Here is a 24981-nt window from a genome sequence, read left to right on the forward strand (position 1 = left end):
GCCTCAGAGATGTATTTCAGATCCTGCTGGCGTGTAAATCAGATTTCAATCTACCAAATTAAAAAATGTTGTCACTTAAATAAAACAAATAAGTTCTAAAGAATTTTCTACCTATTTTAAATGCCCCACCCATGAAACAATACAACCATATCTATCCTATCTTATGTGACTGAAATGAGGACTAACTAAATGAGTCAACAATGTAAAAAATGAGAGAAAAAAAAACCTTCCAGCAAAGGGTACACACACAACTATTGAGAGAAACAGCGTTTAACCTCTGGCTGTACAGCTAAGTAGTATAGAGCTGTCACTTTTATAAACAACTTTTTTTAATGTTTTCTATATGTTCTTGATTTGAATACAAAGAATTTTGGTTTTGAAGCTCAAGAACAGTTTTATTAAAGTTTCAGAGACAGGAAAAACAAGAAGGAAAAAATAGAACAGGCAAGCTGTAACTTGGTGACGGAGAAAAGAGAGAAAGCCATGCCTTTGAAGTCACAGTCCAGCATGTTCAGCAAGCAGCCACATGGCAGACAAGCAGCCACATGGCAGAAGGAGTGGAGGGGTACTTCAGAGGAAAAGAGTGAGAAAGCCCACAGTGTCAGGGGAAGCATGCCCAGGATCTAGAAAAAGAAACAGAAAAAGCTATACTTTTCTGAGTAACTCAAAAGAGCAGGGGGACTTAATAGCTTTGTGGCTGAGGCTCCCTAAGCAGCTTCTACATGGAACAACTTTTGCTCCTGAAATGTGCTGGATGGTAACTGCTGTTGGGGACTCGTTCTGTCTAATGAGACTAAGAATTAAGGGGCTACAAGAAAATTAACATCAGTGTTTGAGACTATTTTGCTCTCTGGTTATGAGTCAATAATACATTGATCAGCTAATAGTCTTTAAAGTCAGGGGAAATTTAGTTTTAATTCTTCACTAGCATATATCCATTGAACAAAATACTAGACTGCATTAGGACACCAATATATGACATGGAAACTTAAGGGTTCTTTGGGAAGTCGACTGGATGGTGTTTTGTGGGGCAAATAGATAAAGGAACTGAAGTGGACACAGGTAAAAAGCTAAGGCAGACTCATGAAGGAATGTTTCTCTCTGAAGCAGACACAGGAGAGAGGATGTTCTGCTTTTAAAGCAAGCAAGTGAAAGGACACATGATGGAGGATTCCTCTCTAACAACATGCATATATTGGTCTGCCTTACATTGCATAGTTGAGCTCCATTTCTTGGGACTCCATAGAGAGAAACAAACCAAAAAAATTCTGGTGGTGTGCTGCAGTTTCTAGCCACTTCTGTGAACTCGGGCTGACTGGCAGAGTGATGTCAGCTGAAACACGCACATACTGAGACAAGACACATGCTGAGACGAGTCCTGTAGAAGGCAAGTGATGTTTGGAGGGAGTATAAAAAGGACTTGACAGACAGTGACAGAGGCTGAGCTTGGCTTGCTGGTAGAAGTAGCTGTGCAACTTTTGTTGGTCTGCCGCCTTCACCAATCTTTGCTTCCCTGAGAGAGGCATAGCTGAGAACTTGTGGCATTCCTGCTGGTCCCTCCTGTTGACTCCTGTGCCAAGGCTGAGGCCTGGCTGTCTCTAATAGATAGTGCCACTGCTGTTGATTCCTGTTTGCTATCCAGACTCTACCAAGCTAGGCTGCTGGTGTGTCTGAAAAGTGTTTGTGAGTGGATCGAGCTGCTGCTGCTAACATGTGAACCAAACTGTCAATTTCCAGACAACACAGACAGGAGTTTCTCCAAAGAACCGTTTCTAAACAGGTCCACTTCCCCCATATCCTTTCTTTTCCACTACCTCTGGTAGAAAGGGAGGTTAAAGCATTTAAGAACCATTATAAAAATAAGGTTTGAAAAATTAAAGTTACAATCATATGTGTGTATCATGCATTTTTATCACATGTATATGGCCACCCCATTATCCTCTCTTTTCTATCCTCACCCTTGCTTCTGATCCTTTTTCTTCCCAACTAGTAGAGGGGAACGTTTTAAAAGACAATCATTTTATCTAAGGATGGTCGCACAGACCTAAAATCCCAGCATCTGGAAAGCAAAAACAGGAGGAGACCACAAGTTTGAAGGCCAAACTAGGATAAATACTGGGATAAATAAATATTTCTCACCAAATACAACAACAAACAGATTACAGATTAACTAAAAGTAATGGCTATATGTATCATATTTTTAATTTTTACTACACTTATTTTGTGCACACATACTGCAGCACAAGTGTGGAGATGAGAGAACACTTTTGTTGTAATCCTTGAGTTCTTTCTCTCCTTCTACCATGTGAGATCTGGAGTCAAACTCAGGGCCTGAGGTCTGGCATCAATTGCAATAACTGAGCCATCTTAGAAGCCGTGGGTATGTGTCTTAAGGACAGCAGACTAATATTTGTCAATCGTTGCCTCTATGTAATTTCTCGTATGAAGCTGGCCAACAGCAGCTCACAGTTCAGACAATGAAAGGCGAGAGCACTGCCGTCAGCACCTGTGGGATGCAGAGCAGTGGCCGGGAGCCTTGCAGTGCCTGTAAGACTGTTGCGGTGGACCTAACTTTCTGATAAGATTCCGGCATTCAAAGTAACTCCCTTTATCACACTTTTCGAACAGCATTAGATAAATATGCAAAGATACCTTAATTCATTTAACTTGAGATTTTTCCCAGAAAATTAAAAGCAATTTTAGTCACTCTGAATCTGTATTCCCCTTTTAGTTAAATTACAGACTAAAGTGAGACAATATCGAGTGCCTTGAACTTCCACTTTTGCTTTGACAGGCAAATTGTTGAAAATAATTAAATAAAAGAGTACTCCAATTCCCCCAGCAGGCAGACATTTCTATGCCACCTCCAGCTCTAACTTTTGATGTGTGTGCTGACAGGAATGTCAATTACTGAACTAATAATACAGTGTATTGAAAATGCATGAACGCCTATCTATAAAAGAAAAGAAACTATTACTTCCTACTCTGTGACTTTTGTAGTTTTACAGAGGTGATAGCTGATAGATTTTTCAAAAGACAAGGTAATATCTCAGTCAAAAACTGTCAAGAACAGAAGAGAAAAATTTAAAGAAAAATATATATAATGTTTTATATGTGTTCTAATAGTATATGATTGTGAGAAATTGGAATTTTCAATATACATTTTTCATACTTTTCAATTCAATTCTACAAATTCTACCGTTATTTCTCTTTCTTAGTACTGAGTACAGAGACATTGTGAGATATTGCTATTAATTACTCATGTTTTTATTTTTATTACGTATAGTACTGAGCAGGCAAGAACTCATTGAAAAGCTAGCATTTAAAAAAAAAAAGGCTGACAAGAGGGCAGAGAGAGGACAACATGGCTATCTGGGATTTTTATAAAAATCTAAGCCAAGCAAAGGTAAGTTCCACAGAGCACAGGCAAAGGTATCTGCTGTGCTGGAAAGGAACAATCTAAGTTTGACTTTAAAGTACTCCATTCTAGTTTCACCCTAACCACATGTGCCCCCTTTGCTTTCAAAGCATCTATTCCCCATTTGTTAAACTACACATCACCAGAGTTCCCTCTCCTGCCATTTTGTGCATTCATTCCTCTATTTATTTATCTGCTTGCTATTTATCATCTATTAAGTTTTACTGAGATTCTATTTGCTAGGTCTTGTGGGAAGCTCAATTACGAGTGTGTCATACTATTAAGACAAATAAAATATTTCTTAGCTTTCATTAAACTTAGCAGAGAACCCAGAGCTAACTACTACAGTGTACATAATCATGCTTTGTTAAGCTTCAGTTTCCTAGCTTAAAAAGTAAAGCACCAGGTATAGAGACATTTCCTGTACGCATTCACAGTGGAATTGTATTCAGTCTCAAAGATGAAAGAAATTATGGCATTTTTTAGGAAAATAGACAAGCTAAAAACCGTCATGTTAAGTGAAGTGAGATAGACTCAGAAATTCAAACATTCTATGTCCTCTCGTATATAGAATCTGGATTAAAAAATATATGATGGTAGACTGGATTCTATTCAGGAAGAAGAATGGATCAGAGGGAGAGGGGAAGGGGCAGGAGAAAATACTGGGAGGGTGAGTGTGATAATACTACACTGTATACATGTATGAAAATATTACAATGAATCAATTATTATATATAACTAATATATTTTATTATATAATGCACAATTAAAGACATTTTTAAAGGAAAAAAAAAAACAATCTAAGTTTGACTCCTCGAAACCTTATGCTGGAAAGAGAACCTACTCCTATAACTTATCTTCTGATACTCCAGGTTCCATATGCCTATGGAGTATCTATAACATATGGGTATCGGTGCACAAATGAAGACAGAGAGGGAGGCAGAGGCAGAGATGGACAAGAGGGACAGAGAGGTAAGGCATAGACAAAACAGACAGAGAGAGAGTGAGTTAATTAAAAATAGTAACAAGGGATAAATAGTGAATGAACAAGTGTAAAATTTCTGAGGTAGAAAATGGTGGAAAACTAAATCAAAAAGGTAAAAATAGGATTGTGAGCCATAATAAGATAATTTTTGCTAAATAAAGTGAGAAACAAACATTTCTGGTTCACCCTCACAAAGGGTCTCACTATGTATGTAGCCCTGGATGGCCTGGAACTTCCTGGAAACAGACCAGCCTCAATCTCACAGAAATTCACTTGTCTCTGCCTCCCAAGTGCTAGGATAGATTAAAGACATGAACCACTATGCCAGACCTAGAAAGACCAATTCTTCTAAGTGAAGTAATACAACCCACTTCAAAAAGATAATTGATATGAAGGACACAGACTAAAGAAGACAAATCAAAGAGGGCCAAAGTAGTATTGGAGAATTCATTACCGGATTCCAAGTTTAAGAGTTCCTTCCACCTTTTAATAAGGGAAGAATGAACTAGTCTGTATGATAGTCATTTACAGTATCTGGGAAAAGGGTACTCACTACATAACAGGAAAGAATGAAGAAAACCACTGGACATAATTCGGGTAACAGCACTCTATTGCTCATGTTGAGCATGGAGATGTGTAATTGGTCAAACCCTTTCTGTTATCTCCTGGAAGTCGATAGTCCTACACGGGTACACAGCTTGCTAAACCACCCTACACATGGACGTTCCTACAGTTCCACCTACTTCTGAGATCTTGGTCAATCTATGATTTTCAACCAGAATTCCCATTGTGTTGCTATAAAAATTATAACTATTATTCCCAACAATGCTTCAGAAACAATGTTTTTCCATATTCTGTTCCCATGAAATAAGTCATTTTCAGTATCAAAAGTAATGCAGGTTTGGAGTTTTGTTTCCAACAGTATCATAAGAATAAATCAGTATTGGGGATGTGCAGGTATATTCTTTGGAGCTACATTATCAGAGTCCACTATAATAAATCTCTACACAGTTCAATAGTTTTTCTCCTGAGCAGACTGGGCACCGTCTTTTGGTAACTTTCCAAAGTCCTGAATGACTATTTCTGACAATTTTATCTACTTTTATTTGCAAAACTCTTCCTTAGTCTCTCTACACTAAGTACATTTTAAATATCATTTGTCTGAGTAACTTACTAAAAAATGTCATAGAAAATATTTGGAAACATTTCTAAGTCCAGGCACTGCTGCTATACTAAAATTACTGTTTTGTTTTAGCTGTTAACGCGCCTCTGTGGAAAAGTCTCACTCAGGTGGATGTCAGTGGCAGAAGCCGGCTAAGCAGACGAAGCACATTAATAAAGACACAGAAGCAAGTCTGGAGCCTATGCGTAAGAATTGTGTGTGTGAATTCCTTTTCATTTTCAGCTCTCCCTGTCCAACTACAAAGAGAGCAAAGTCTCTTGTATCCTAATAATGCCCTCAGCCGGCCAGAATGATCTAGTGTTTTTAGTTCAATGTATTCATCAAGTTTCTTCAAACAGTTCTCCCTAAGCTCTATCTACTCTTCAACCCAAAACAAGGCCCATTCTTCACTTTCTTTGAATCACTCTCACAGAGACTGGGGACTTTTTTAAATATCCAAATACAATGTTCAGGTTTGAGATCTTACCAAGAGTATTCCTGTTCCATAAGACAACGGAGAGTACTATCTGCTTCAGATCCTCCCTTGGGTTGTTCAAACTAGGAAATCTACAATACTATTATCTAGAATACACAACTTTCTCATCTTATCTTGTTTTTCTTTCAAAAAATGAAAAATAGCATTCTACCTGGTTGGTGGTTTAAAGAGAACGCTTCATTTCCTGCTTCATAAAGTCCCATGGGTTTCACCCTGAGTGAGGTAACCCAGACACAAAAGGACATACATGGTATATACTCACTAATAAGTGAATTATTAGCCAAAAAGTACAGAATACCTAGGCTACAACCCACAGACTGTAAGCCGAAAGGTCAAAGTGAGGATGCTTCAATCCCACTTAGAAGGAAGAAGAAACTAATCATGGGAGGCAGAGGGAGGGAGGGACCTGGGTGGGAGATGGGAAGGGAGGGGAACAGGGGAGCAGCTCAGATATGAAGGGGTGGGGTAGGTGAGAAGCCTGGAGGGCCAGCAGAATGAGTTGAAATATGCAGCCTCAGGGGGCGGGAGTGGGGGACGAGGGGGTTCCTCTAGGAAGGACCAGATACCTGGGGCTGAGAGACTCTCAGGACTCAAGGAGAGGGTAACCTTAGCCAAAAGGCCCAACTGTGAGGAGAGGGAACTTCAATAGACAGAGCCTTGAGTGGAGAAATGGGGTTACCAACCCATGGTCAAAATTTCTGAATTGTTCTTGTCTAAGAACTGCAAGGACAAAAATGGAGAAGAAACTGAGGGAAAGGCGGTCCAGTGACTGGCCCAACGTAGGACCCATCCCATGCAGAGTCAAGAGGAGCACCAAGGCCTGACACTACTACTGATGCTATGATATACTTACAGACGTCCTCTGAGAGCCCCTACCAGCAGCTGACTGAGACAGACACAGATACTTACACCCACCATTACACTGAGGTCGGGAACCCCTGTAGTTGAATAAGGGAAGGATTGAAGAAAGTGAAGGGGAGGGTGACCCCATAAAAATACTAGCAGTCTCAACTAGCCTAGACCCTGGGGAGCTCCCACACACTTAGCCACCAACCAGACAGCATACAGGAGCTGGTCCAAGGCCCCTGCACATATATAGCAGAGGACTGGTCTGGCCTCAGTGTGAGAAGTGCCTAATCCTATAGAGACTTGAGGCCCCAGTGAGGAAGGAACATCCACTCAGAGACAGCAGAAAGGAGGAATGAGATAAGGAACTGTGGGAGGGGAGACCAGGAAGGGGAGCAACAGCTAGATTGTAAATAAATAAAATGATAATAAAAATAAATAAATAAAAACAAAGTAAATATGATATATATAATTTTATATTTCTGTAAAGCTGGACAATTAAAAACAAAATGACCTTGAAAAAAACAGAAACAACAACAAAAAGATTGGATTCTAAGAAACAAAAAAGCTGACCAGACCAGTAAGGTATAGCCAAATTGAATGAATAATTAAGCATACCCTAAGAAAGAAAAACCAAGAGAGGTCCACACTGAATTTTACTAAGCCTTTACAGAAAAGAAAAATAAAATCAACCCCAACTCTAAACTACTCCTCAAATTGGAGGAGTACATCAAACTTAAGCTATGAGGACACCATTGCCTTGACACAAAATCATTGCAACAGTTTAAACAAATAGAAGCCAATAAATGCGCTAGACAAAGATGACAAAACTTTAATAATAGCAAAGCCAACTCAGTAGCACAGTAAAGAGGGGTAACCGACTATACACAAGTAGAATCATCTCCAGAACCAACAACTATGTGTACCACCACATTAATAACAGAACAGACAAAAATGGCAAAATCATTTCAACAGATGCAGGAAACCCAGTGAAAAATTCGGCATGTCTTATAGTAAAACCATTCAACACATTAGCTATAGAAGAAAGGTACCTCAACACAAAAAAGACCAAATGTGACAAACTCAAAGGTAATCTGCTAGAAGAGAAAACTTGAAATCACTTCTTAGATCTGGAAGAACTACACTAACTCTTGCCAATTTTATCTAACACAGAACTAGAATCCTTAGCTAAAAAAAATTAGGTAAAATAATCCAGATAATACAGAAGGGTTAAATTGTTCCTCTTTACACACTACATAATCTTAAAAGTTAGAAAATCTAGATATTACCAAAACACTTAAAATGAATAAAAAAACTTAGTGAAGTTCCAGAATACATATTCAACATAAAAAATTATAATCTTTTATGTTGAGTTGCCTATTTACTAAACTATTAAGATGTTTTGTCTTTCATATAATCTTTTATAATCTGCATTGTCTTTTGATGCCCAATGACTTCACATAAACAAAATTACTTCATATAAATATTCATCACATTCTTTACAAGATCTAACTGGTCCAGTAACTCAAATGTGCCTCAAGTGATAACTGGATAATGAGGCACAACTCCATCAGACTACTAGTCATACATGAAAAAAAATAGGAAATATGAATACACACTGTAATGTGTGATTAATTAGGACTATTTCAAAACTATTATGCCAAGTCCAAAAACCCACATATGAAAGACTGTATTTTTATAACTTTATTTATATTAGTTTCCCAGAAAATAAAAAACCACACACACAAATAAAAAGGGCAAATCAGTGGTTGCCAGGGGCTAGGGCTAAAGAGAAACAAAGAGTAACTTATTAGATAATAGCTTTTAAGAGTGATGGCTTCTCAACAATGTTAACATATATGCTTTTGAATGACTGATTCTGTTATGGACATTTCCCATAGTTCTTAAAAGTTGCTTATAAATTTTGGTAACTTGTCAGATGTGACAGAGTAACATAGTAGAAGTAAACAGCTGGCATCAGATGTCAGCACTGCCATTTGCAGCCAAGTGACCCAAGCAAGTGGCTTGTGTTCTCTGTGTATATGTTCACGCCTAAAGCCAACTTAATTAAAGCATGTGTGCAATTAAAATCCTATTAACTCAGTTGATGGATTATAAGCAGAAGGATGCCTCACATGCAGTGAACAATAATTCCCAGTCAATATTATATTGCTGTCAAAATGATATAAATAGATATAAAGAAACAATTTTAAGATTTTTTCAAATATGATATTAATATAGAAATCAGGTTGTCTGCAAAGATGGATCCTCTGTTAAGAGCACTTGCTGCTCTTGCACAGGATCACCTATTGCCCACTTCAGATAGCTTACAACCATCTATGACTACAGCTCCAGGGATCTGACACCTCTCCCAGCCTCCATGGACATACACATGTGTGGATACTCATACATAAATAAAAACAAAATAAAAATCTTTTAAAAGGAAAAGAGAAATTTGCTGTTAGCAAACCCCATACTGGAAGCAAACTTTGTTAGCACTAAGACCTGTCACTCTAGTCCTAGTAGCAATGAAAAGTGTCATGCCTGCAGCCAGATGACGTAAAAGGCTTCTGAGCATTTCTCTGCAGCATTTGTGTATTAAATAGATAAGATAATGTGCTCTTTCAGAAGTGAGCAGTAGAGACTATAGCAACAACAAAATCAGGTTAGAACTGCCAAGTAACAAAGATAAGCAGAATATTACCACTGAAATTCTAAAAATACTTCAGAGAATTTGAAACTTCTCATTAAATACTTCAGAAATACTGGAAATCAAATAGAAAGCAAACTAGCACAGCAATATTGTCAAATGTAAACAGCTGCTTAAGTGGCACTGGGGACTGGACAACCAAACAACCAAATGAACCAAATCTCCTCTGCATGTCAAAAAAAAAAGGAAAAAAAACCTACTGTAAGTGTGTCTGAGACTAGGAACGCCATGACTCGAGCCCTCAGCATGAGTGTGTGTGCACACTTTTGTATGTGTGCACCACTTTTGAAGATTCTAAGAAAGCATCAGTTTAAATGCACTGACTGAATACATTCAACTTCTTACCCTCTTCTGCTTCATCCTCCTGTGGTGACATTGGGCCCCCAGCACTAGTAGGGGTGATGGGCTCCTCCTTGTCAGATTCTCTCTGCAGACTCACCACTTCATATATTGCATCTCCAGCACTGCTGTGGCCTTTTCCCTCAGACTGAAACAATAAAACCATATATTTGAATATTAGAAATACAAAGAGAATAAAATTGTATAGCAATAGTTCATTAAAATCTACTAAAATGAAAAGCAAAACATTTATCTAGACCATGTCTGAATTTGAGAAATTTTTTTTCAATTTTTTATTAGATATTTTCTTCATTTACATTTCAAATGCTATCCCGAAAGTTCCCTATATCCTCCCCCACCCTGCTCCCCTACCCACCCACTCCAACTTCTTGGCCCTGGCATTCCTCTGTACTGGGGCATATAAAGTTTGCAAGACCAAGGGCCTCTCTTCCCAATGATGGCCGACTAGGCCATCTTCTACTACATATGCAGCTAGAGACATGAGCTCAGGGGGGTACTGGTTAGTTAATATTGTTGTTCCTCCTATAGGGTTGCAGATCCCTTTAGCTCCTTGGATACTTTCTCTAGCTCCTCCATTGGGAGCCCTGTGTTCCATCCAATAGATGACTGTGAGCATCCACTTCTGTATTTGCCAGGTACTGGCCGAGCCTCACAAGAGACAGCTTTATCAGGGTCCTGTCGGCAAAATCTTGCTGGCATGTGCAATAGTGTCTACGTTTGGTGGCTGATTATGGAATGGATCCCCAGGTGGGGTAGTCTCTGGATGGTCCATCCTTTTGTCTTAGCTCTGAACTTTGTCTCAGTAACTCCTTCCATGGGTATTTTGCTCCCTATTCTAAGGAGGAATGAAGTATCCACACGTTGGTCTTCCTTCTTGATTTTCTTGGGTTTTGCAAATTATATCTTGAGTATTCTAAGATTCTGGGCTAATATCCACTTATCAGTGAGTGCATATCAAGTGACTTCTTTTGTGATTGGGTTACCTCACTCAGGATGATATCCTCCAGATACATCCATTTACCTAAGAATTTCATAAATTCACTGTTTTTAACAGCTGAGTAGTACTCCATTGTGTAAATGTACCACATTTTCTATATCCATTCTTCTGTTGAGGGACATCTGGGTTCTTTCCAGCTTCTGGCTATAATAAAGAAGGCTGTTATGAACATAGTAGAGCATATGTCCTTATTATCAGTTGAAACATCTGGGTATATGCCCAGGAGAAGTATTGCTGGATCTTCCGGTAGTACTATGTCCAATTTTCTGAGGAACCGCCAGACTGATTTCCAGAGTGGTTGTACAAGCTTGCAATCCCACCAGCAATGGAGGAGTGTTCCTCTTTCTCCGCATCCTCGCCAGCATCTGCTGTCACCTGAGTTTTTCATCTTAGCAATTCTGACTGGTGTGAGGTGGAATCTCAAGGTTGTTTTGATTTGCATTTCCCTGATGATTAAGGATGTTGAACATTTTTTCAAGTGCTTCTCAGCCCTTTGGTATTCCTCAGTTGAGAATTCTTTGTTTAGCTCTGTACCCCATTTTTTAATGGAGTTACACTGTCCTTGGCATATTTTAAGTGAATAATTTATCTACCATTCTTTTACAGTGCTGGCAATGTATACATGCTGAGAATCATATAGCATTATATTAACAAATTCAACTTACTAAACATTTTGACATAATCCAATTATTCTTTAAGACTTCACAAGTTTTAGGGCCGACAACAAATGTTTGATTCATTACTGGTTATCTCATAGTGAGAAAGAACTAGCAGCTAGACTTGCCAACTGATGGCCTGAACTCTATGTGGCCATTTTCTTTTCTAGGCTTAGGATCTGAATTCAGGTCTGCATGCTTGCCCAGAAAGCACACTACCAACTGTACCATGGCAGTACACATCTGCACCCCTAGCACTTGGGAAGTGGAGACAGGGGATCAGGAGTTCAAGGTCATCTTCAGCTACATAGGAAGCTCATTAGTTCATTATGCGATCCTGTCTTTAAAAAAATATACAAAGAGGAATGTTTGATCTTACATTTCAAACTGAATTAAAATGAAAATGTAGCAAGACATACTAGTGAGTAACATCTACACACAGTACACAGGGATATTTGCCTGGTCCACAAGAGGGAATTCAATCTTAGACAAAGGCTCACAGATGAGGTAGGTATAGACCACAGTGATAGAGCTATTGTATTTCTTTTGCTATATGGACATGGACTTGGCTGTAAAACTGCTTTCTCAATAACTAACTCACAAATTAGTACTACTATCTATCAGTTACGGTAATAATACCTTTATGCCTCAATCAGCAGTGACTTCAGAGTCTCATTAAGTGTTCAAAGTACTGACAATAAATGACTTTTGAATGCCCAGCTATAAATGGGACAACTATATCATCCATCCAAGGCTCAGGAACAACAAAGAATAAAGGTCAGAAAACATGTGAGAGCCAGGGTTAGAGGACAGAATGGAACACTGACTTTTGGACATTACATGGCTATAGTACCCTGGAACGCATAGCAGCTGTCATCACCTGCACAAGACTTAACAAAGAAATACTCTAAGAGAAGGTGAGGAGATCCTGAGACCCTCCACACCCCTGAGGATTTATATGCAGTTAAAGATTGATGGAGAAAGAGAGATGTTTTCACCAGTGGTTTAGTAACCAGTGAGGTGCCATATATCTGTAAACAACTCCAGTGAAGGAAATGTACCTAGCTGAGAAGAAGATGATTAATCAAAGTAGGAAGACAACAAAAGAGGATAGTAGGGGGATATGATTATGATCAAAATACACTATGTACATGCATAAAAATGTCATATTGAAACTCACTATTATTTATGCCAATAAATACACATCCTATTAATATTATATAATAGTCATACACTAGGATTATTAACTATTAATATGATGGTTAAATGTTTAAAATGATAGTTATATACATAAATATATTAAGCAAATCTATCTCTTTATATAATTAATTTATTTATATTATATTATTATATAATTATAATTATATAATTAATTTAATTATAATTAAATATAAATCAAATACATAAAAGTCAAATCACTATTATACATATATAATTATATATACATATATATGTGTGTATATTATATATGTGTATATATTTGTGTGTGTGTGTGTATATATATAAATAATATGAATAAAATGGTACATAACAACCAATGAAACTTGTCTGGGGAATGCAAAGCTAGTTCAATGTTGGAAGGGGGAAAAAGTCAACGTAGGCCATGATATTAATCAATTAAAAAGCAAAGACTCTAGGATCTCATCAACTGATGCAAAACATGTAAACTCATAATTCATTCATGTTTTTAAAACCCTTCAACAAACTAGGAAGATAATGAAGTCTTCTCACCCCATTAACAAGAACCAATAAAAGGCCTACAACTAACTTTAACATTAATGGTAAGGCACTGAGTTCTTTCCTATGAGATGGAGAACAAAACAACAATGTTCATTATTCACCACTCCTGGTTAGAATCTGGTGAAAAAGTCCTGGCCTGGACTTCATCACCAAGACAAGAAAATGTACAAAGACAGGAAGTAAACACTGTAATTATCTTTCTTAGACATCAACAAATTTTTTGTACAAAGGTCATACAGGAACTATCTATCTATCTATCCTAGGTTTTGCAAGCCAGATGGTCTCAGTTGCAACTGCTGAACCCTGCTGTCATAACAGAGAAGTATTACAACTGTAGTTAAATGTTTCACCTGTACTGTTTGCCAAGAACTAGCCTTGACTTGAGGAGTGGTTCTGAGGAAGGTGTTTTTGAGAGGTGGGGGATCTGGGGTATCAAATTGTGTGTTACAAGCTGATGGCCTATGTTCTGCTTGAGACAGTTCTTTCTCAGTTCTGTTCCAGACAGACTTCCTTGTGATTTTAATAAACTCTCTGGATTGTTCATCTCTTGCAGATCAAAAGCCCAGTCTTTTATTTACATATCATTTCAGTCATTACTCCAGGTTCCCTTTTGATTATCCCATAAATCAGCATCCCTGGACCCCAGCCCCTAGATTCTTAGATTGAGATGACAAGCACTTTTTTTTTTAACATTGCAAATAAATTCAGAGATCTGCCTGCCTTTGTCAGCACAGACAATGAGCTAGCTGGGTGGGATCCCTGCCACTCCTGTCCCTAAACTAGCTCTGTCCCAAGCTGACTTCTTTTAGATCTATGAAGCTCCTATACAATTCATATTGCATCCTTGTATTTTGCATAGTTGAGAAATTATATATTCTTGAACTCAGTGTTTTCAAAGATCTTTCCTTACAGGGTTAAGGGCTGTCCTAAAGGTCTCAGCATCTGTCCTGAAGGTCAAAACGGTCTTTACAATTTTGCTGAGACATGAACACACCCTTGACTCCCAGATTTGGATTCGTGCTGCTTCTAATTATCAGGGAATCCATCATTAACCTTGGCAGAGAGAACATCCCCTACTATCTTGGTAGGGAGAATATTTCCTGAAAGAGGAACATGAAGTAAAATATATATTTTTTATACATACAAGCCTTATGCCCATAGCAGCCACTGACTAGAGGCCTATGCCCTGCTGGCTCTGTTCCAGAGCAAGAACCAACTCATGACCAGGCTCAACTTGGCTGGGTTAACTATACAAATATACTGTACTGAACCTAAATATTGCACTTAGCAACTAAGATTCAAATGAAGTACTTTTAGTAACATGATTTTATTTTCAATCTTACTTTTAGACAACTAAAATTCTGTATTTATGAAATAAACTGTCAGATTTATATTAAAATTTATGTCAAGAATAAGTTGACTTACAAAGATTCATTACAGCTATGCAAATTAATTCCAAAAGCTTTTATAGTATAATAGACTATCATCAAATACAAAGGACAATATGGTGATATCTGTATTAGTACATACATCTTCAGAAGCCATATATCATAACACTGTTTAAGAGTAAGGATACGAGAGTAAGAATTTCTTCACATTTAAAACATTAATATCTTTGGTCTTGATCTTTAGGGTAGGATCCAGGAAGTAAGACTTATTTTCAAAGGATCACAGCAAATCTGGTGCAAAGCTGAACTGTGAGCCATTGTATCTACAGAGCAGCTTCTTAATTTTTGAGTCAATATCCTTCAGAGAATCATGTAACTGAATGCATAAGTCACAATTTGGCAATACTGAAAGATTTCCAAACACACAACAACCAAAACTTAATTCAAAATCAATCATGCAATGAATCCCATGTTTTTCTGGCAGCAAACCACCCCCCATCACATCATATGACGTCACTAAAGCCCTGGTTCTAAATACAACATATGCACTGTTCCCTGCACATCCCTTCATGTCACACAACATCGTCAGACCCTCCTGAAACCCAATGGCTCAGATCTGTGGAGGCTAAATCTTAGGAACAGCATTTTTATTACACATATGGTTAGAAACAGAACAGCATTTTTATTACACATATGGTTAGAAATAGAGTTTATAAAAAACAAAGATTTTTTTTCACATTTTCCTACCATCATTCTTCAACATGTTACTTTATCAAGTTAGTACACTTTAGATTATATTGTTTTACAATATTTGATTTTAAAATTAGTCTTTGAGTTAATGATTGAGTTTCATTTTTAAAAAAACATGAATTTTTTTTAGTATCAGAATTTCCAACAATTTTTTAAAAGGCATTAACTGTACTTTAGAATGCAAAAAGCAGTATTCTCAATATTAATCATAAAATCAAAATACCAATCAATTTTGAAAGTTCTGAAGATGTTCCACATTCTTAAGTATCAAGATATTCAGTAAATATTTTATTCACTTATGTAAAAGCAAATAAGCACATGCAACTTATTAGCATGTAAACTGTTTATTTACAAATTACAAAGAATTGTTATACAATAAATTTATTAATTACTTACCAGCAAATGCTTTATTTATATTTTAATTTTATGTATCTATATGCCTAGTTTAGCATACAAATTTTTCATGCAAAAAGGAATCCTAGGTGGGAAAAAGTTAAGTAAATCTGATATCTAAGATCTTTTGTTTTTTAACAAAATTGTGTCTATAAATCATGTGAGAGGATTTGTTTCCAGACAGGTTTAGTTTGCCTCTGCACAAGACAAACAAGAATGACAACCTAAGCAGAAGTACACATCAGAAAAACAAACAAAAGTACATTCTATATTTTATTCTCCCACAGTAAGTACTCTATAATTTTAATTTTCATCTTTCTACAGAAAAAGATAATTATCATTATTATTTAATTTCTCTTGGTTATGTACTGATTGAGTATATTTATTTTTAAAGGTACAAATTGAAAAGCATCTTCAATGATAATTTTCATTTTATGTATTTTTAATTTATTTCTATTAAGCATAAATTCACAGAGAAAGTAATGTGTTTCATTATGACATTTTAACATATACCATTACAGTTTGTTCTTATTCATTTCCCTCTTACAATATATCCTCTTGCTCTCATTTTGCTGGTACCTTCTCTTACAAAACAATCCCCTCTTCTTCTAACTTCATGTCACATGTGGTTCATTTCTATTTACCCATTTTAATACCCACTTAGTTCTTAAAATATTTTGTTTCCAACATAATGAAAAGTCAGAGACACCCAACAGAGAAAAGATTTTGAGTCAGGCATTCCCAATCTCCACCCCCAACACCAACAGGGTCATTTTCTTTATAAGGTACTGGCTAGAGAATATGTATTAGTTATTTTCCTTGTGGCTGCAAATATTTGACCAATACAATTTAAGCAAGGGTGAGGTCTCTTGAGGACTCATCCATCAGATAGAAAAGATATAGTGGCAGGAAAGTGAGATGATTAGTCACACAGCAACCACAATCAGCAAACAGAGAATGATGGGTGCTTATGCTCAACATGCTTTCTCCCTTTAATTCAGAATGAGACCCAAGCCCATAGAACGGTACCACCCACTAGTCAAGATTAACCATCACAGGAGTAAATTCTATACTATTTACTGAAGAATGCTAATGTTACCAGACTTTGGTTTCCTCCAGAGAATTAAGGGCTATATTCTCTTGGGTAATACACATCAAAATGTCTTTAAATTCAGATTTTCATAGGCTGTTCATCACTCCCTGCCTTTGTTTTTAAAATGCTTTTTCCATTTATTCATCTTCAACAGGTTACAGATTATTAGGAGCAAGGCTCAAATGCTCAGATGCTTAGCAGAGAGCTGTCAAGGACCCTTTCCTATGGTGAGTGGCTCAGCTGCAGATGCCACCACCCTAAGGTACACACAGTAAGTTAGACAAGGACTATAAACAAGGGTGGAGGTAGGGTAAAGATGAGAGCTGAGGGCCTCACCACTTGTAACACCATAGGCTACCTGTAGCCTCCCAAAAAGAATATCCCTCTCAAAGACGGGGATAGCTATGATAGTTGCCCTGACATGTATTGTGCTTGTTTGTGACTATACTAATAGTCTATGCTCTGAAACACATCCTGGCAGATCCCCCAGTCTATTCACAGCAATAAACCCAACTAAGATAGAAAGAAGTTGGTACTAGGAACTGGGGTGTTGCTATGATAGGTCTGACCATCTTTTTTTGTTTAAAAGAATATGGACTTTGAGACTGTGGGGTATTACTGTGATAAGCATGTTTTTGTTTAGAAAAATGTGGACTTTGTGACTATGGATTAGACAATCAGTTGAATGATTTAAGTGTGACTTAAAGGGCCATGCTAATAGGAACATGGTAGACAGTGGTGCTAAGAGTGATTTGAACTGTGGAGGCCTGGCTCAAGAGATTTCAGAGGAAGTGTTTGTATGTTGCCTAGAAATCATTCTTATGATATTTTGGTGAAGAATGAATGTGGCTGCTTTACCTTTGTCTGAAGCAAAAGTGAAGAGAATCAGATTAAGGAAATCTCAAAACAGCCTAACATAGACTCTTTCTTGTGGTACATTCTTATTTTTGTTTTGTTTTAATTAGGTATTTTCTTCATTTACATTTCCAATGCTATCCCAAAAGTCCCCCATACCCCCCCCACTCCCCTACCCACCCACTCCCACTTCTTGGCCCTGGTGTTCCCCTGTACTGGGGCATATAAAGTTTGCAAGTCCAATGGGCCTCTCTTTCCAGTGATGGCCGACTAGGCCATCTTCTGCTACATATGCAGCTAGAGACACGAGCTCTGGGGGTACTGGTTAGTTCATATTGTTGTTTCTTGTGGTACATTCTTACGAAGAGCATTTTGATCAAACATAGCAAGCTGAGAAAGGAAAAAAATGCAAAATGTATGATTCAAGTATTAAAGCAGCACCAAGAAATAGAATGGAGCTAAATCCTGTGTTTAATGAGATAACCAGATTAAAGATGTTAAATAGAATTAAGGAAATGGAAACCTTGGGGACAAGATCCTACCCAGATAAGCTTCCTTCTTGTGAAAAGGTATTAAAGAAAGCTTAGATACAGACTTGTTGGTGCACACCTTTAATTCCAGCATTCAGGAGACAGAGGCATACAGATCTCTGAGTTCAAGGTAAGCATAATCTACAGAGCAAGTTCTAGGACACCCAAGCTTAGGCAGTGAAGGAAATCATGGAAAACAGAAAGCTGGTAAAGCTGTAACTGAATGAAGACGCCATGTTCCAGCCTCAACAAGGAACAGAACTTGGCAGCTTCAACCACGTGGCTCTGGCTTTAGACTCAAGAATAGAAGGGATTATGGAATATCCCTCTCTAACCAAGAAAAATCACGTAGGCCAGATGTGTGGCGGGGTGTCCCTGCACAGAGGCCTTGAGAGGCCACTGCATGAAGCAATGATATTGAAGTTGCCTTGAAGACCCCTAGATGTAAGAGATGCCAGAGCCCAGAACCATTGGATACCTGCCGAGGAAAGCTGCTAACAGAGAATGGAACGATCCCAAGAGAAAGAAGTGTGTTGCAATCAACACAGCTGAAAAGAGTGGAGATATAAAGAATGCTCTGACATCAGACACAGAGATTCAGAGTTTGGCGTTTGCCCATCTGGTTTTGGTCTTGCTTTGTTCTGGTATCTCCTCACTATGACATCTTGGAATGGTAACATATATCTTATGATTTGTTTTTTGATTTTGATTTTATAGGGAGTTAAGAGATTGAATGAATCTCAGAAGAGACTTTGAACTTTGGACTTTTAAACATTGTTGAGACTGTAATAGTCTATGGGGACTTTTGAAGTTAGACTAAATATATTTTCTATTATGTAGTATCTACAAGGTTGAGGTGGGCAGGAAGTGAAATGTGGTGGTTTGACTAGGTTTGGCCCACAGAGATTCATATATTTGAATGCCTGGCCACAGGGAGTGGAACTATTAGGACGTGTGTCCTTATTGGAAGAGGTGTGGCCTTATTAGAGGAAGTGTGTCACTATGGAGGCAAGGCTTTGAGATTTTTTTTTTTTTTTTGAAGCTCTGCCCAGTATGACAAATCTAGTCTCCTGGCTGCCTTCAGATCAAGATATAGAATTCTTGATCCTCCAGTACCAAGTCTCCTTGCACACTGCCATGCTTTCCATCATGACGAAAATGGACTAAACCTCTGAAACTGTAAGCCAGCCCCAATTAAATGTTTGTCTTTGAAAGTACCTAAGGAGCTAAAGGGATCTGCAACCCTATAGGTGGAACAACATTATGAACTAACCAGTACCCCGGAGCTCTTAACTCTAGCTGCATATGTATCAAAAGATGGCCTAGTCGGCCATCACTGGAAAGAGAGGCCCATTGGACACGCAAAATTTATATGCCCCAGTACAAGGGAACGCCAGGGCCAAAAAGGGGGAGTGGGTGGGTAGGGGAGTGGGGGTGGGTGGGTATGGGGGACTTTTGGTATAGCATTGGAAATGTAAATGAGCTAAATACCTAACAAAAAATTTTTTAAAAAAATTAAAAAAAAATGTTTGTCTTTGTTAGGACTGCCTTGGTCATAGATTCTCTTCACAGCAATAAAACCCTAACCATGATACTCTGATTAAGCTGAGGATGCACACTAGAGGCTGGAGCTACCATTCTTATGGCCTTCTAATACAGACTGAACTATAATCATCATTACCACTTCTCCATAACCCCTCAGAGGTACTAGAAGCCAGAATACTAACATCATAATCTCCACAAATGCCACAGGGGGCTATCAATTAGAAGCTAAGTCAGTGGCCCATTCAGGTTGTCATCGTTGCCACCATCAGAAAAACCCCACTTGAAGCCTTGGGAACTACAATAGCTGAGTTTAGAGGATGTACCCATTCCTACTACATCCATGGGTACCCTAAAAACTGATGTAATACTGTAACAGCTGCTGGGAAAACCTTGCTCCACTGCCACAGCTGTCATGGTCAATTAGAATACCTCACTGGAGCACTACTTTGACCACGCCATATCCTTCCCCACCAGTGCTGCAACCACTTTAGATGTCCCCACCCCAGTCCCTGAAGAACATCTCTCTAGTGTCAGCACAGACAAGCCCAGTATGCCGGTGCAGAAAGTCTGTGTTAGTACTCAGAAGATTACATGTACAGAGGCCTGCCCTTTCAGCTCTATATATGCAGGGCTTTTTTTTTTTTTCTTTAACAAAGAAACTTCTGCAACCAAAGTACCGTGGCTAGATGGCAGAGGGATGTGTGTGCTTGTGTTTTGACTCATTTTTTCCTGTTCTTTTTCTTGCTATTACTTAATTTTATTTTCTTTATATCCTTTTCAGACCAGTCTAGAAAATGTATCCCTGCTCTGTCCCATCAGCATAGGCCCTAATAAAGCCTTGCTGGAGTGGTTTTCTTGCCAACTCTTTGTTTGTGCCAGGGTTCCATGTAGCCCAGGATGATCTGGAACCTGCTATATAAACAAGAATGACCTTGAACTCATGGTTCTCGTACATCTACCTTCTGAGTGCTGGAATGATGGATAGATGACAACATGCTTGGTCAACATGGCTCAAACCCATGGCTTCCTGCATGCTATCAAGCACTCTACCTATCAAGCTACATCGGATCCACCATTCATCCTTTGTACCTTGAGCAGAATGAGCTTATCTGACAATATTACTACCAAGAGGTACAGGCCTACAGAATGCCTAGCATCCAGAGACTATCAAACTCTGTGCTGCCTGGGAGTGTTCCAGCAAAGCTGCTGGAGAAGATCCAGAGCTGCCAGCGGTTACTACTCAAGCAGTGGAGGGCTGCCAAAAGCTTCTGGCAACCACTGCCTCCAGCTACTGTTTGCTCAGAGGTCCTGCCAAGAGCAGCTTGGAAAACTGTTAACACCCACCAGCTGCTGAGAGCCAATGGTCAGAGCTACACTACTTCTCTCCCTTCTCATCATTTCTAAATTAAGTTGAGCCAAAAAACCCTCAGCCAATATGGCAGCAATTTTATAGAGATATCAAGAAAATATTATGATAATTTAACATTAAACCTACACTTAGGACAGAGCCTAAATCAATTTATGTCACTGAAGAAGCATTTAATGTTTGTCGAATGACTAAATGAGTTAACAACTAAACAACACTATAAGATAGATATTATCTCCACTCTACTTCTACTTTACGTTTTTTAAGGGTTTTTTTTCCTAGAATATCAAATGTAAGTGCTATGTTGGTATCATTCCCACCCCTGTCTCTCCTCCTTCCAACCCACACGTACACATTCATAGAAGCTACTGAGTGCATTTACTGTTGCTTATATACATGTGTTTAGGGTTGACCACTTGGGATTGCATAACCTACCAAGGGTCTCATCCCTAGAGAAAATGAATTTGCCTTTTTCAGCAATCAGTTTTCCTAATAAAAATTTTAATTTTAAAAAGTCCAACACCATAGTATTGTCTTCTATTCATTTTGGAGAGAAAGCATCTTTGGTTGGTCACAATAACACAGCTCAGTGAAACTGAATATATCTACAATCCCAGCTATTCAGGAAACATTATAATGAAGGAGAACTGTAATGTTTGAGGTCAACCTAGACATCTTAGTAAGAACCTTTACAAAATCTTTTTTACAAATTAAAAATTAAACAAAACCACTAATAAACATGTTATCTTGAATGTGAACACAAGTGGACAGGGGAGATGGCTCATCAATTAAGAGCACTGGCTGCTCTTCCAGAGCAAGAGGGGTTCAATTCCCAGCACCCACATGGCAGCTCACAACTGTCTGCAACTCCAGTTCCAAGGAGTCCAATACCCTCACAAATGCAAGCAAAACAACAATGCACATCAAAAATTTTAATTAATTAAATGAATTAGTTAATTGATTTGATTAATTAATTAATTAAATGTGAACATAGATTCTACTCTCCGTTTCTACAAAGCTTATAGGAACTGGTGTATATTTCCTCAAAGGAGCTTTTACCTATGGCATTTTACTGCTGTGGTCCCCTACATCTAAAACACCACAGTAAAGGACATTCTTTTCATCTGGCAGATACCATATGCATAGCTATCAATGCTTCTTATATACTTCCTTATTAATACAACAAAGATCCTGTGGAGTTGGGGGCTTAGTTTAAACGGTATTCCGTTATTGTAAATACTATACCACATATGGCAAAAGTGATCTGTCCTTCAGTGACTGCCTGTGACAGTCACTGAATTGTCTTCCCTGTAGCTCAATAATCCCAATGTCAGAAATGCCTTCAACAATGCTATCAGTCCACACTCTAAATTTAAAGGAAGAAAACTAAGGCTTAGAGAGAGGAAAGGATTTACTGTCTGTTGAAGAGCAGCCCATCTGACACACTGGGTTTATATGTAATCTCTAAATGCTTATTTCATCTGTTTAAAACCAAAACACATGCAATCTAACAAACACATAAATGAGAGGTGATTCTTTTAAAGCCAAATATAAAATTCAGAATATCATTTCAGAACAGATGTTCCAGTAAATAAACACCATTATTATTAGAGTTGAAAATATCTATAATAAGCAACATAATGTTTTTCAGAAAATTTGTTTAACATGGCATCAGATGTGCCAATAGATATTATTTCAATTCTTCAAACCTTACTAATTTTGTTTTATGAAATGCCAATCTAGAGCTGGAAACAGTGTTCGTGCCTATAATCTCAGCAATTTGGAGGCTGAGGCAGGCACACTGCTATCACATTTGAGACCAACCTGGGCTACAAAATGAGTTCCAGATCAGCTGGAGCTACAGAGTGAAAATCCTCTCTCAAAAAACAGGAAGAGACAGGGAGGCAGAGATAGGAAGAAATGTACATTTACTTTATACATTTTATCCTGGTGTCAATGTTATTTCCCAAATGACTGTATCATAGATAACCTTGTTTAAGATTACTTTAAAACTAATAAGCATTTCTTTTATAACATCAGTTTTTCTGCTTTTTGTTGATTTTATTTTAATTTGTGTAGCTGCCTCAGATCGTTCCTTGTAACTGATCACATATCCCCAGAATAAGAGAAGTTAAAGCTATGCATGTGTTCAGTGCTGCTGACTCATTGATCTAAAAAGTAACCTACTGTACAGAAACCCACCTACTTCCCCAGTCTCCTGTTTCTCTGATTCTCAAAGGTGCCTAACAAGACTATGCATTTAGTCAAGGAAATGTCACATTTTCCAAGTTCCTACCTCTACATGCCTGTTCCTCAATGCCTAAAACAAATTTGTTTCCACCGATTTTACTGCATTTCACGGTGTTTGATTATCATCCCAAAAGGGCTTGGGCTCAATCTCCATCATCACAGAAAACCTGATATGATACCATACACTTACAACCCCAGGACTTGTAAGAAAGAGACAGAAGGATTAGAAAAAAAAAATAATCTAAGGCCATCTTCATCTACATAGTGAGGTTGTAGCCAGCCTGAGCTTCCAGACCTTGCGTCCAATAAACAAACAAACAAACAAACTTCCCATACATTTTGAAACTACAAAATGCAGAAATCATTTTATAGGGAACAGATTTCCGAACGTTGAGTGATGTACTAGGAACTGGGGAGGAGAGTTTGGTTTGTAAGCTGCTGCCACGAAATCATGAAGAAGCCAGTGCAAGCCTCAGCACTCACATTAGAGATGGCCAGATACTGGACGCGCAATCCCAGTGTGGAGATGGAAACACAAGCTCCCGGAGAAGGCTGGCTGGCCGGCCTATTGAAAGGGCAAGCTCCAAGTTTAGCTAGTAATGATGTCTCAAAAGACGAGGTAAAAGCAAGTGCCTGAGAGCCACACCTGAGTGTGACCTCGGGCCTCTGCACACACATGTACACCTCACAGACATGGATGTGCACGGATATGCACACTCTCAACAAAATACTGAACAAGCAATAAGATAGGCAAAGTTCCATCATTCAATATCATCTGTATAACTTTGAAATAATGAATCCCCTGACAATGCTAACAAGCAACCAAAAACAAGAAAAGAAGAAAAAAAAAAGAAAGCAGAAAAGATGGGCAGATGGGAGATAAAAGAGGGGAAATCTCATAAAACATTAAAACATGTTTGGAAGATTGAAGTTTTGAATAATGCCCCTATAATGTTCTTTATAATATGCTACAAAACTACTCCACACAGCAATAAAAACTGATGAAAACTACCAGCTAAAATAATAAAAGATAAAACCATGGTAATTTCAAATTACCTACTACATGAGGTCGCATTGAGCTTTGACACATTTTTTAATATGAAACTTGAGAAATGACTCCTGTGTTTACTTGCTGATATGGTCACATTGCATTTTGCATACTACAGTTACAAGGTTGAAAATAGTATAAAATTTGGGAGACCAGGACTACTAACAACAACAACAAAAAAAAAAACATGAAGAATTTTACACACTAAATACAGACATTTTATAAACTGACACTATTAGAATTTGCATTATTTTCCCATTATCTTTCTCATTTAATACAAAACAAAAATTACATGTTTTAATGCCTTTCAAACACAAAAGGACTAACATACATATAAACTCACAAAGCCTGTGGCAGCATATATATGGCCTGTATATCTAATAATAATAATTA

At 38.0% G+C, this 24981-nt stretch overlaps 1 protein-coding gene across 5 annotated transcripts in view; it reads right to left on the reverse strand.

Moving 5' to 3' along the window:
- Rabgap1l (RAB GTPase activating protein 1-like) overlaps positions 1-24981 on the reverse strand; it is a 574303-nt gene that overhangs the window by 452905 nt on the left and 96417 nt on the right. For all 5 annotated transcript variants that reach the window (XM_006496875.1, XM_006496878.4, XM_006496876.2 and 2 more), the window contains one exon: positions 9963-10104. In XM_006496875.1, the coding sequence (XP_006496938.1) occupies positions 9963-10104 (142 nt within the window). The remainder of the gene's footprint in view (positions 1-9962; positions 10105-24981) is intronic.

Source organism: Mus musculus, chromosome 1 (assembly GCF_000001635.26).
Source record: "Mus musculus strain C57BL/6J chromosome 1, GRCm38.p6 C57BL/6J".
Classification (NCBI taxonomy): domain Eukaryota; kingdom Metazoa; phylum Chordata; class Mammalia; order Rodentia; family Muridae; genus Mus; species Mus musculus.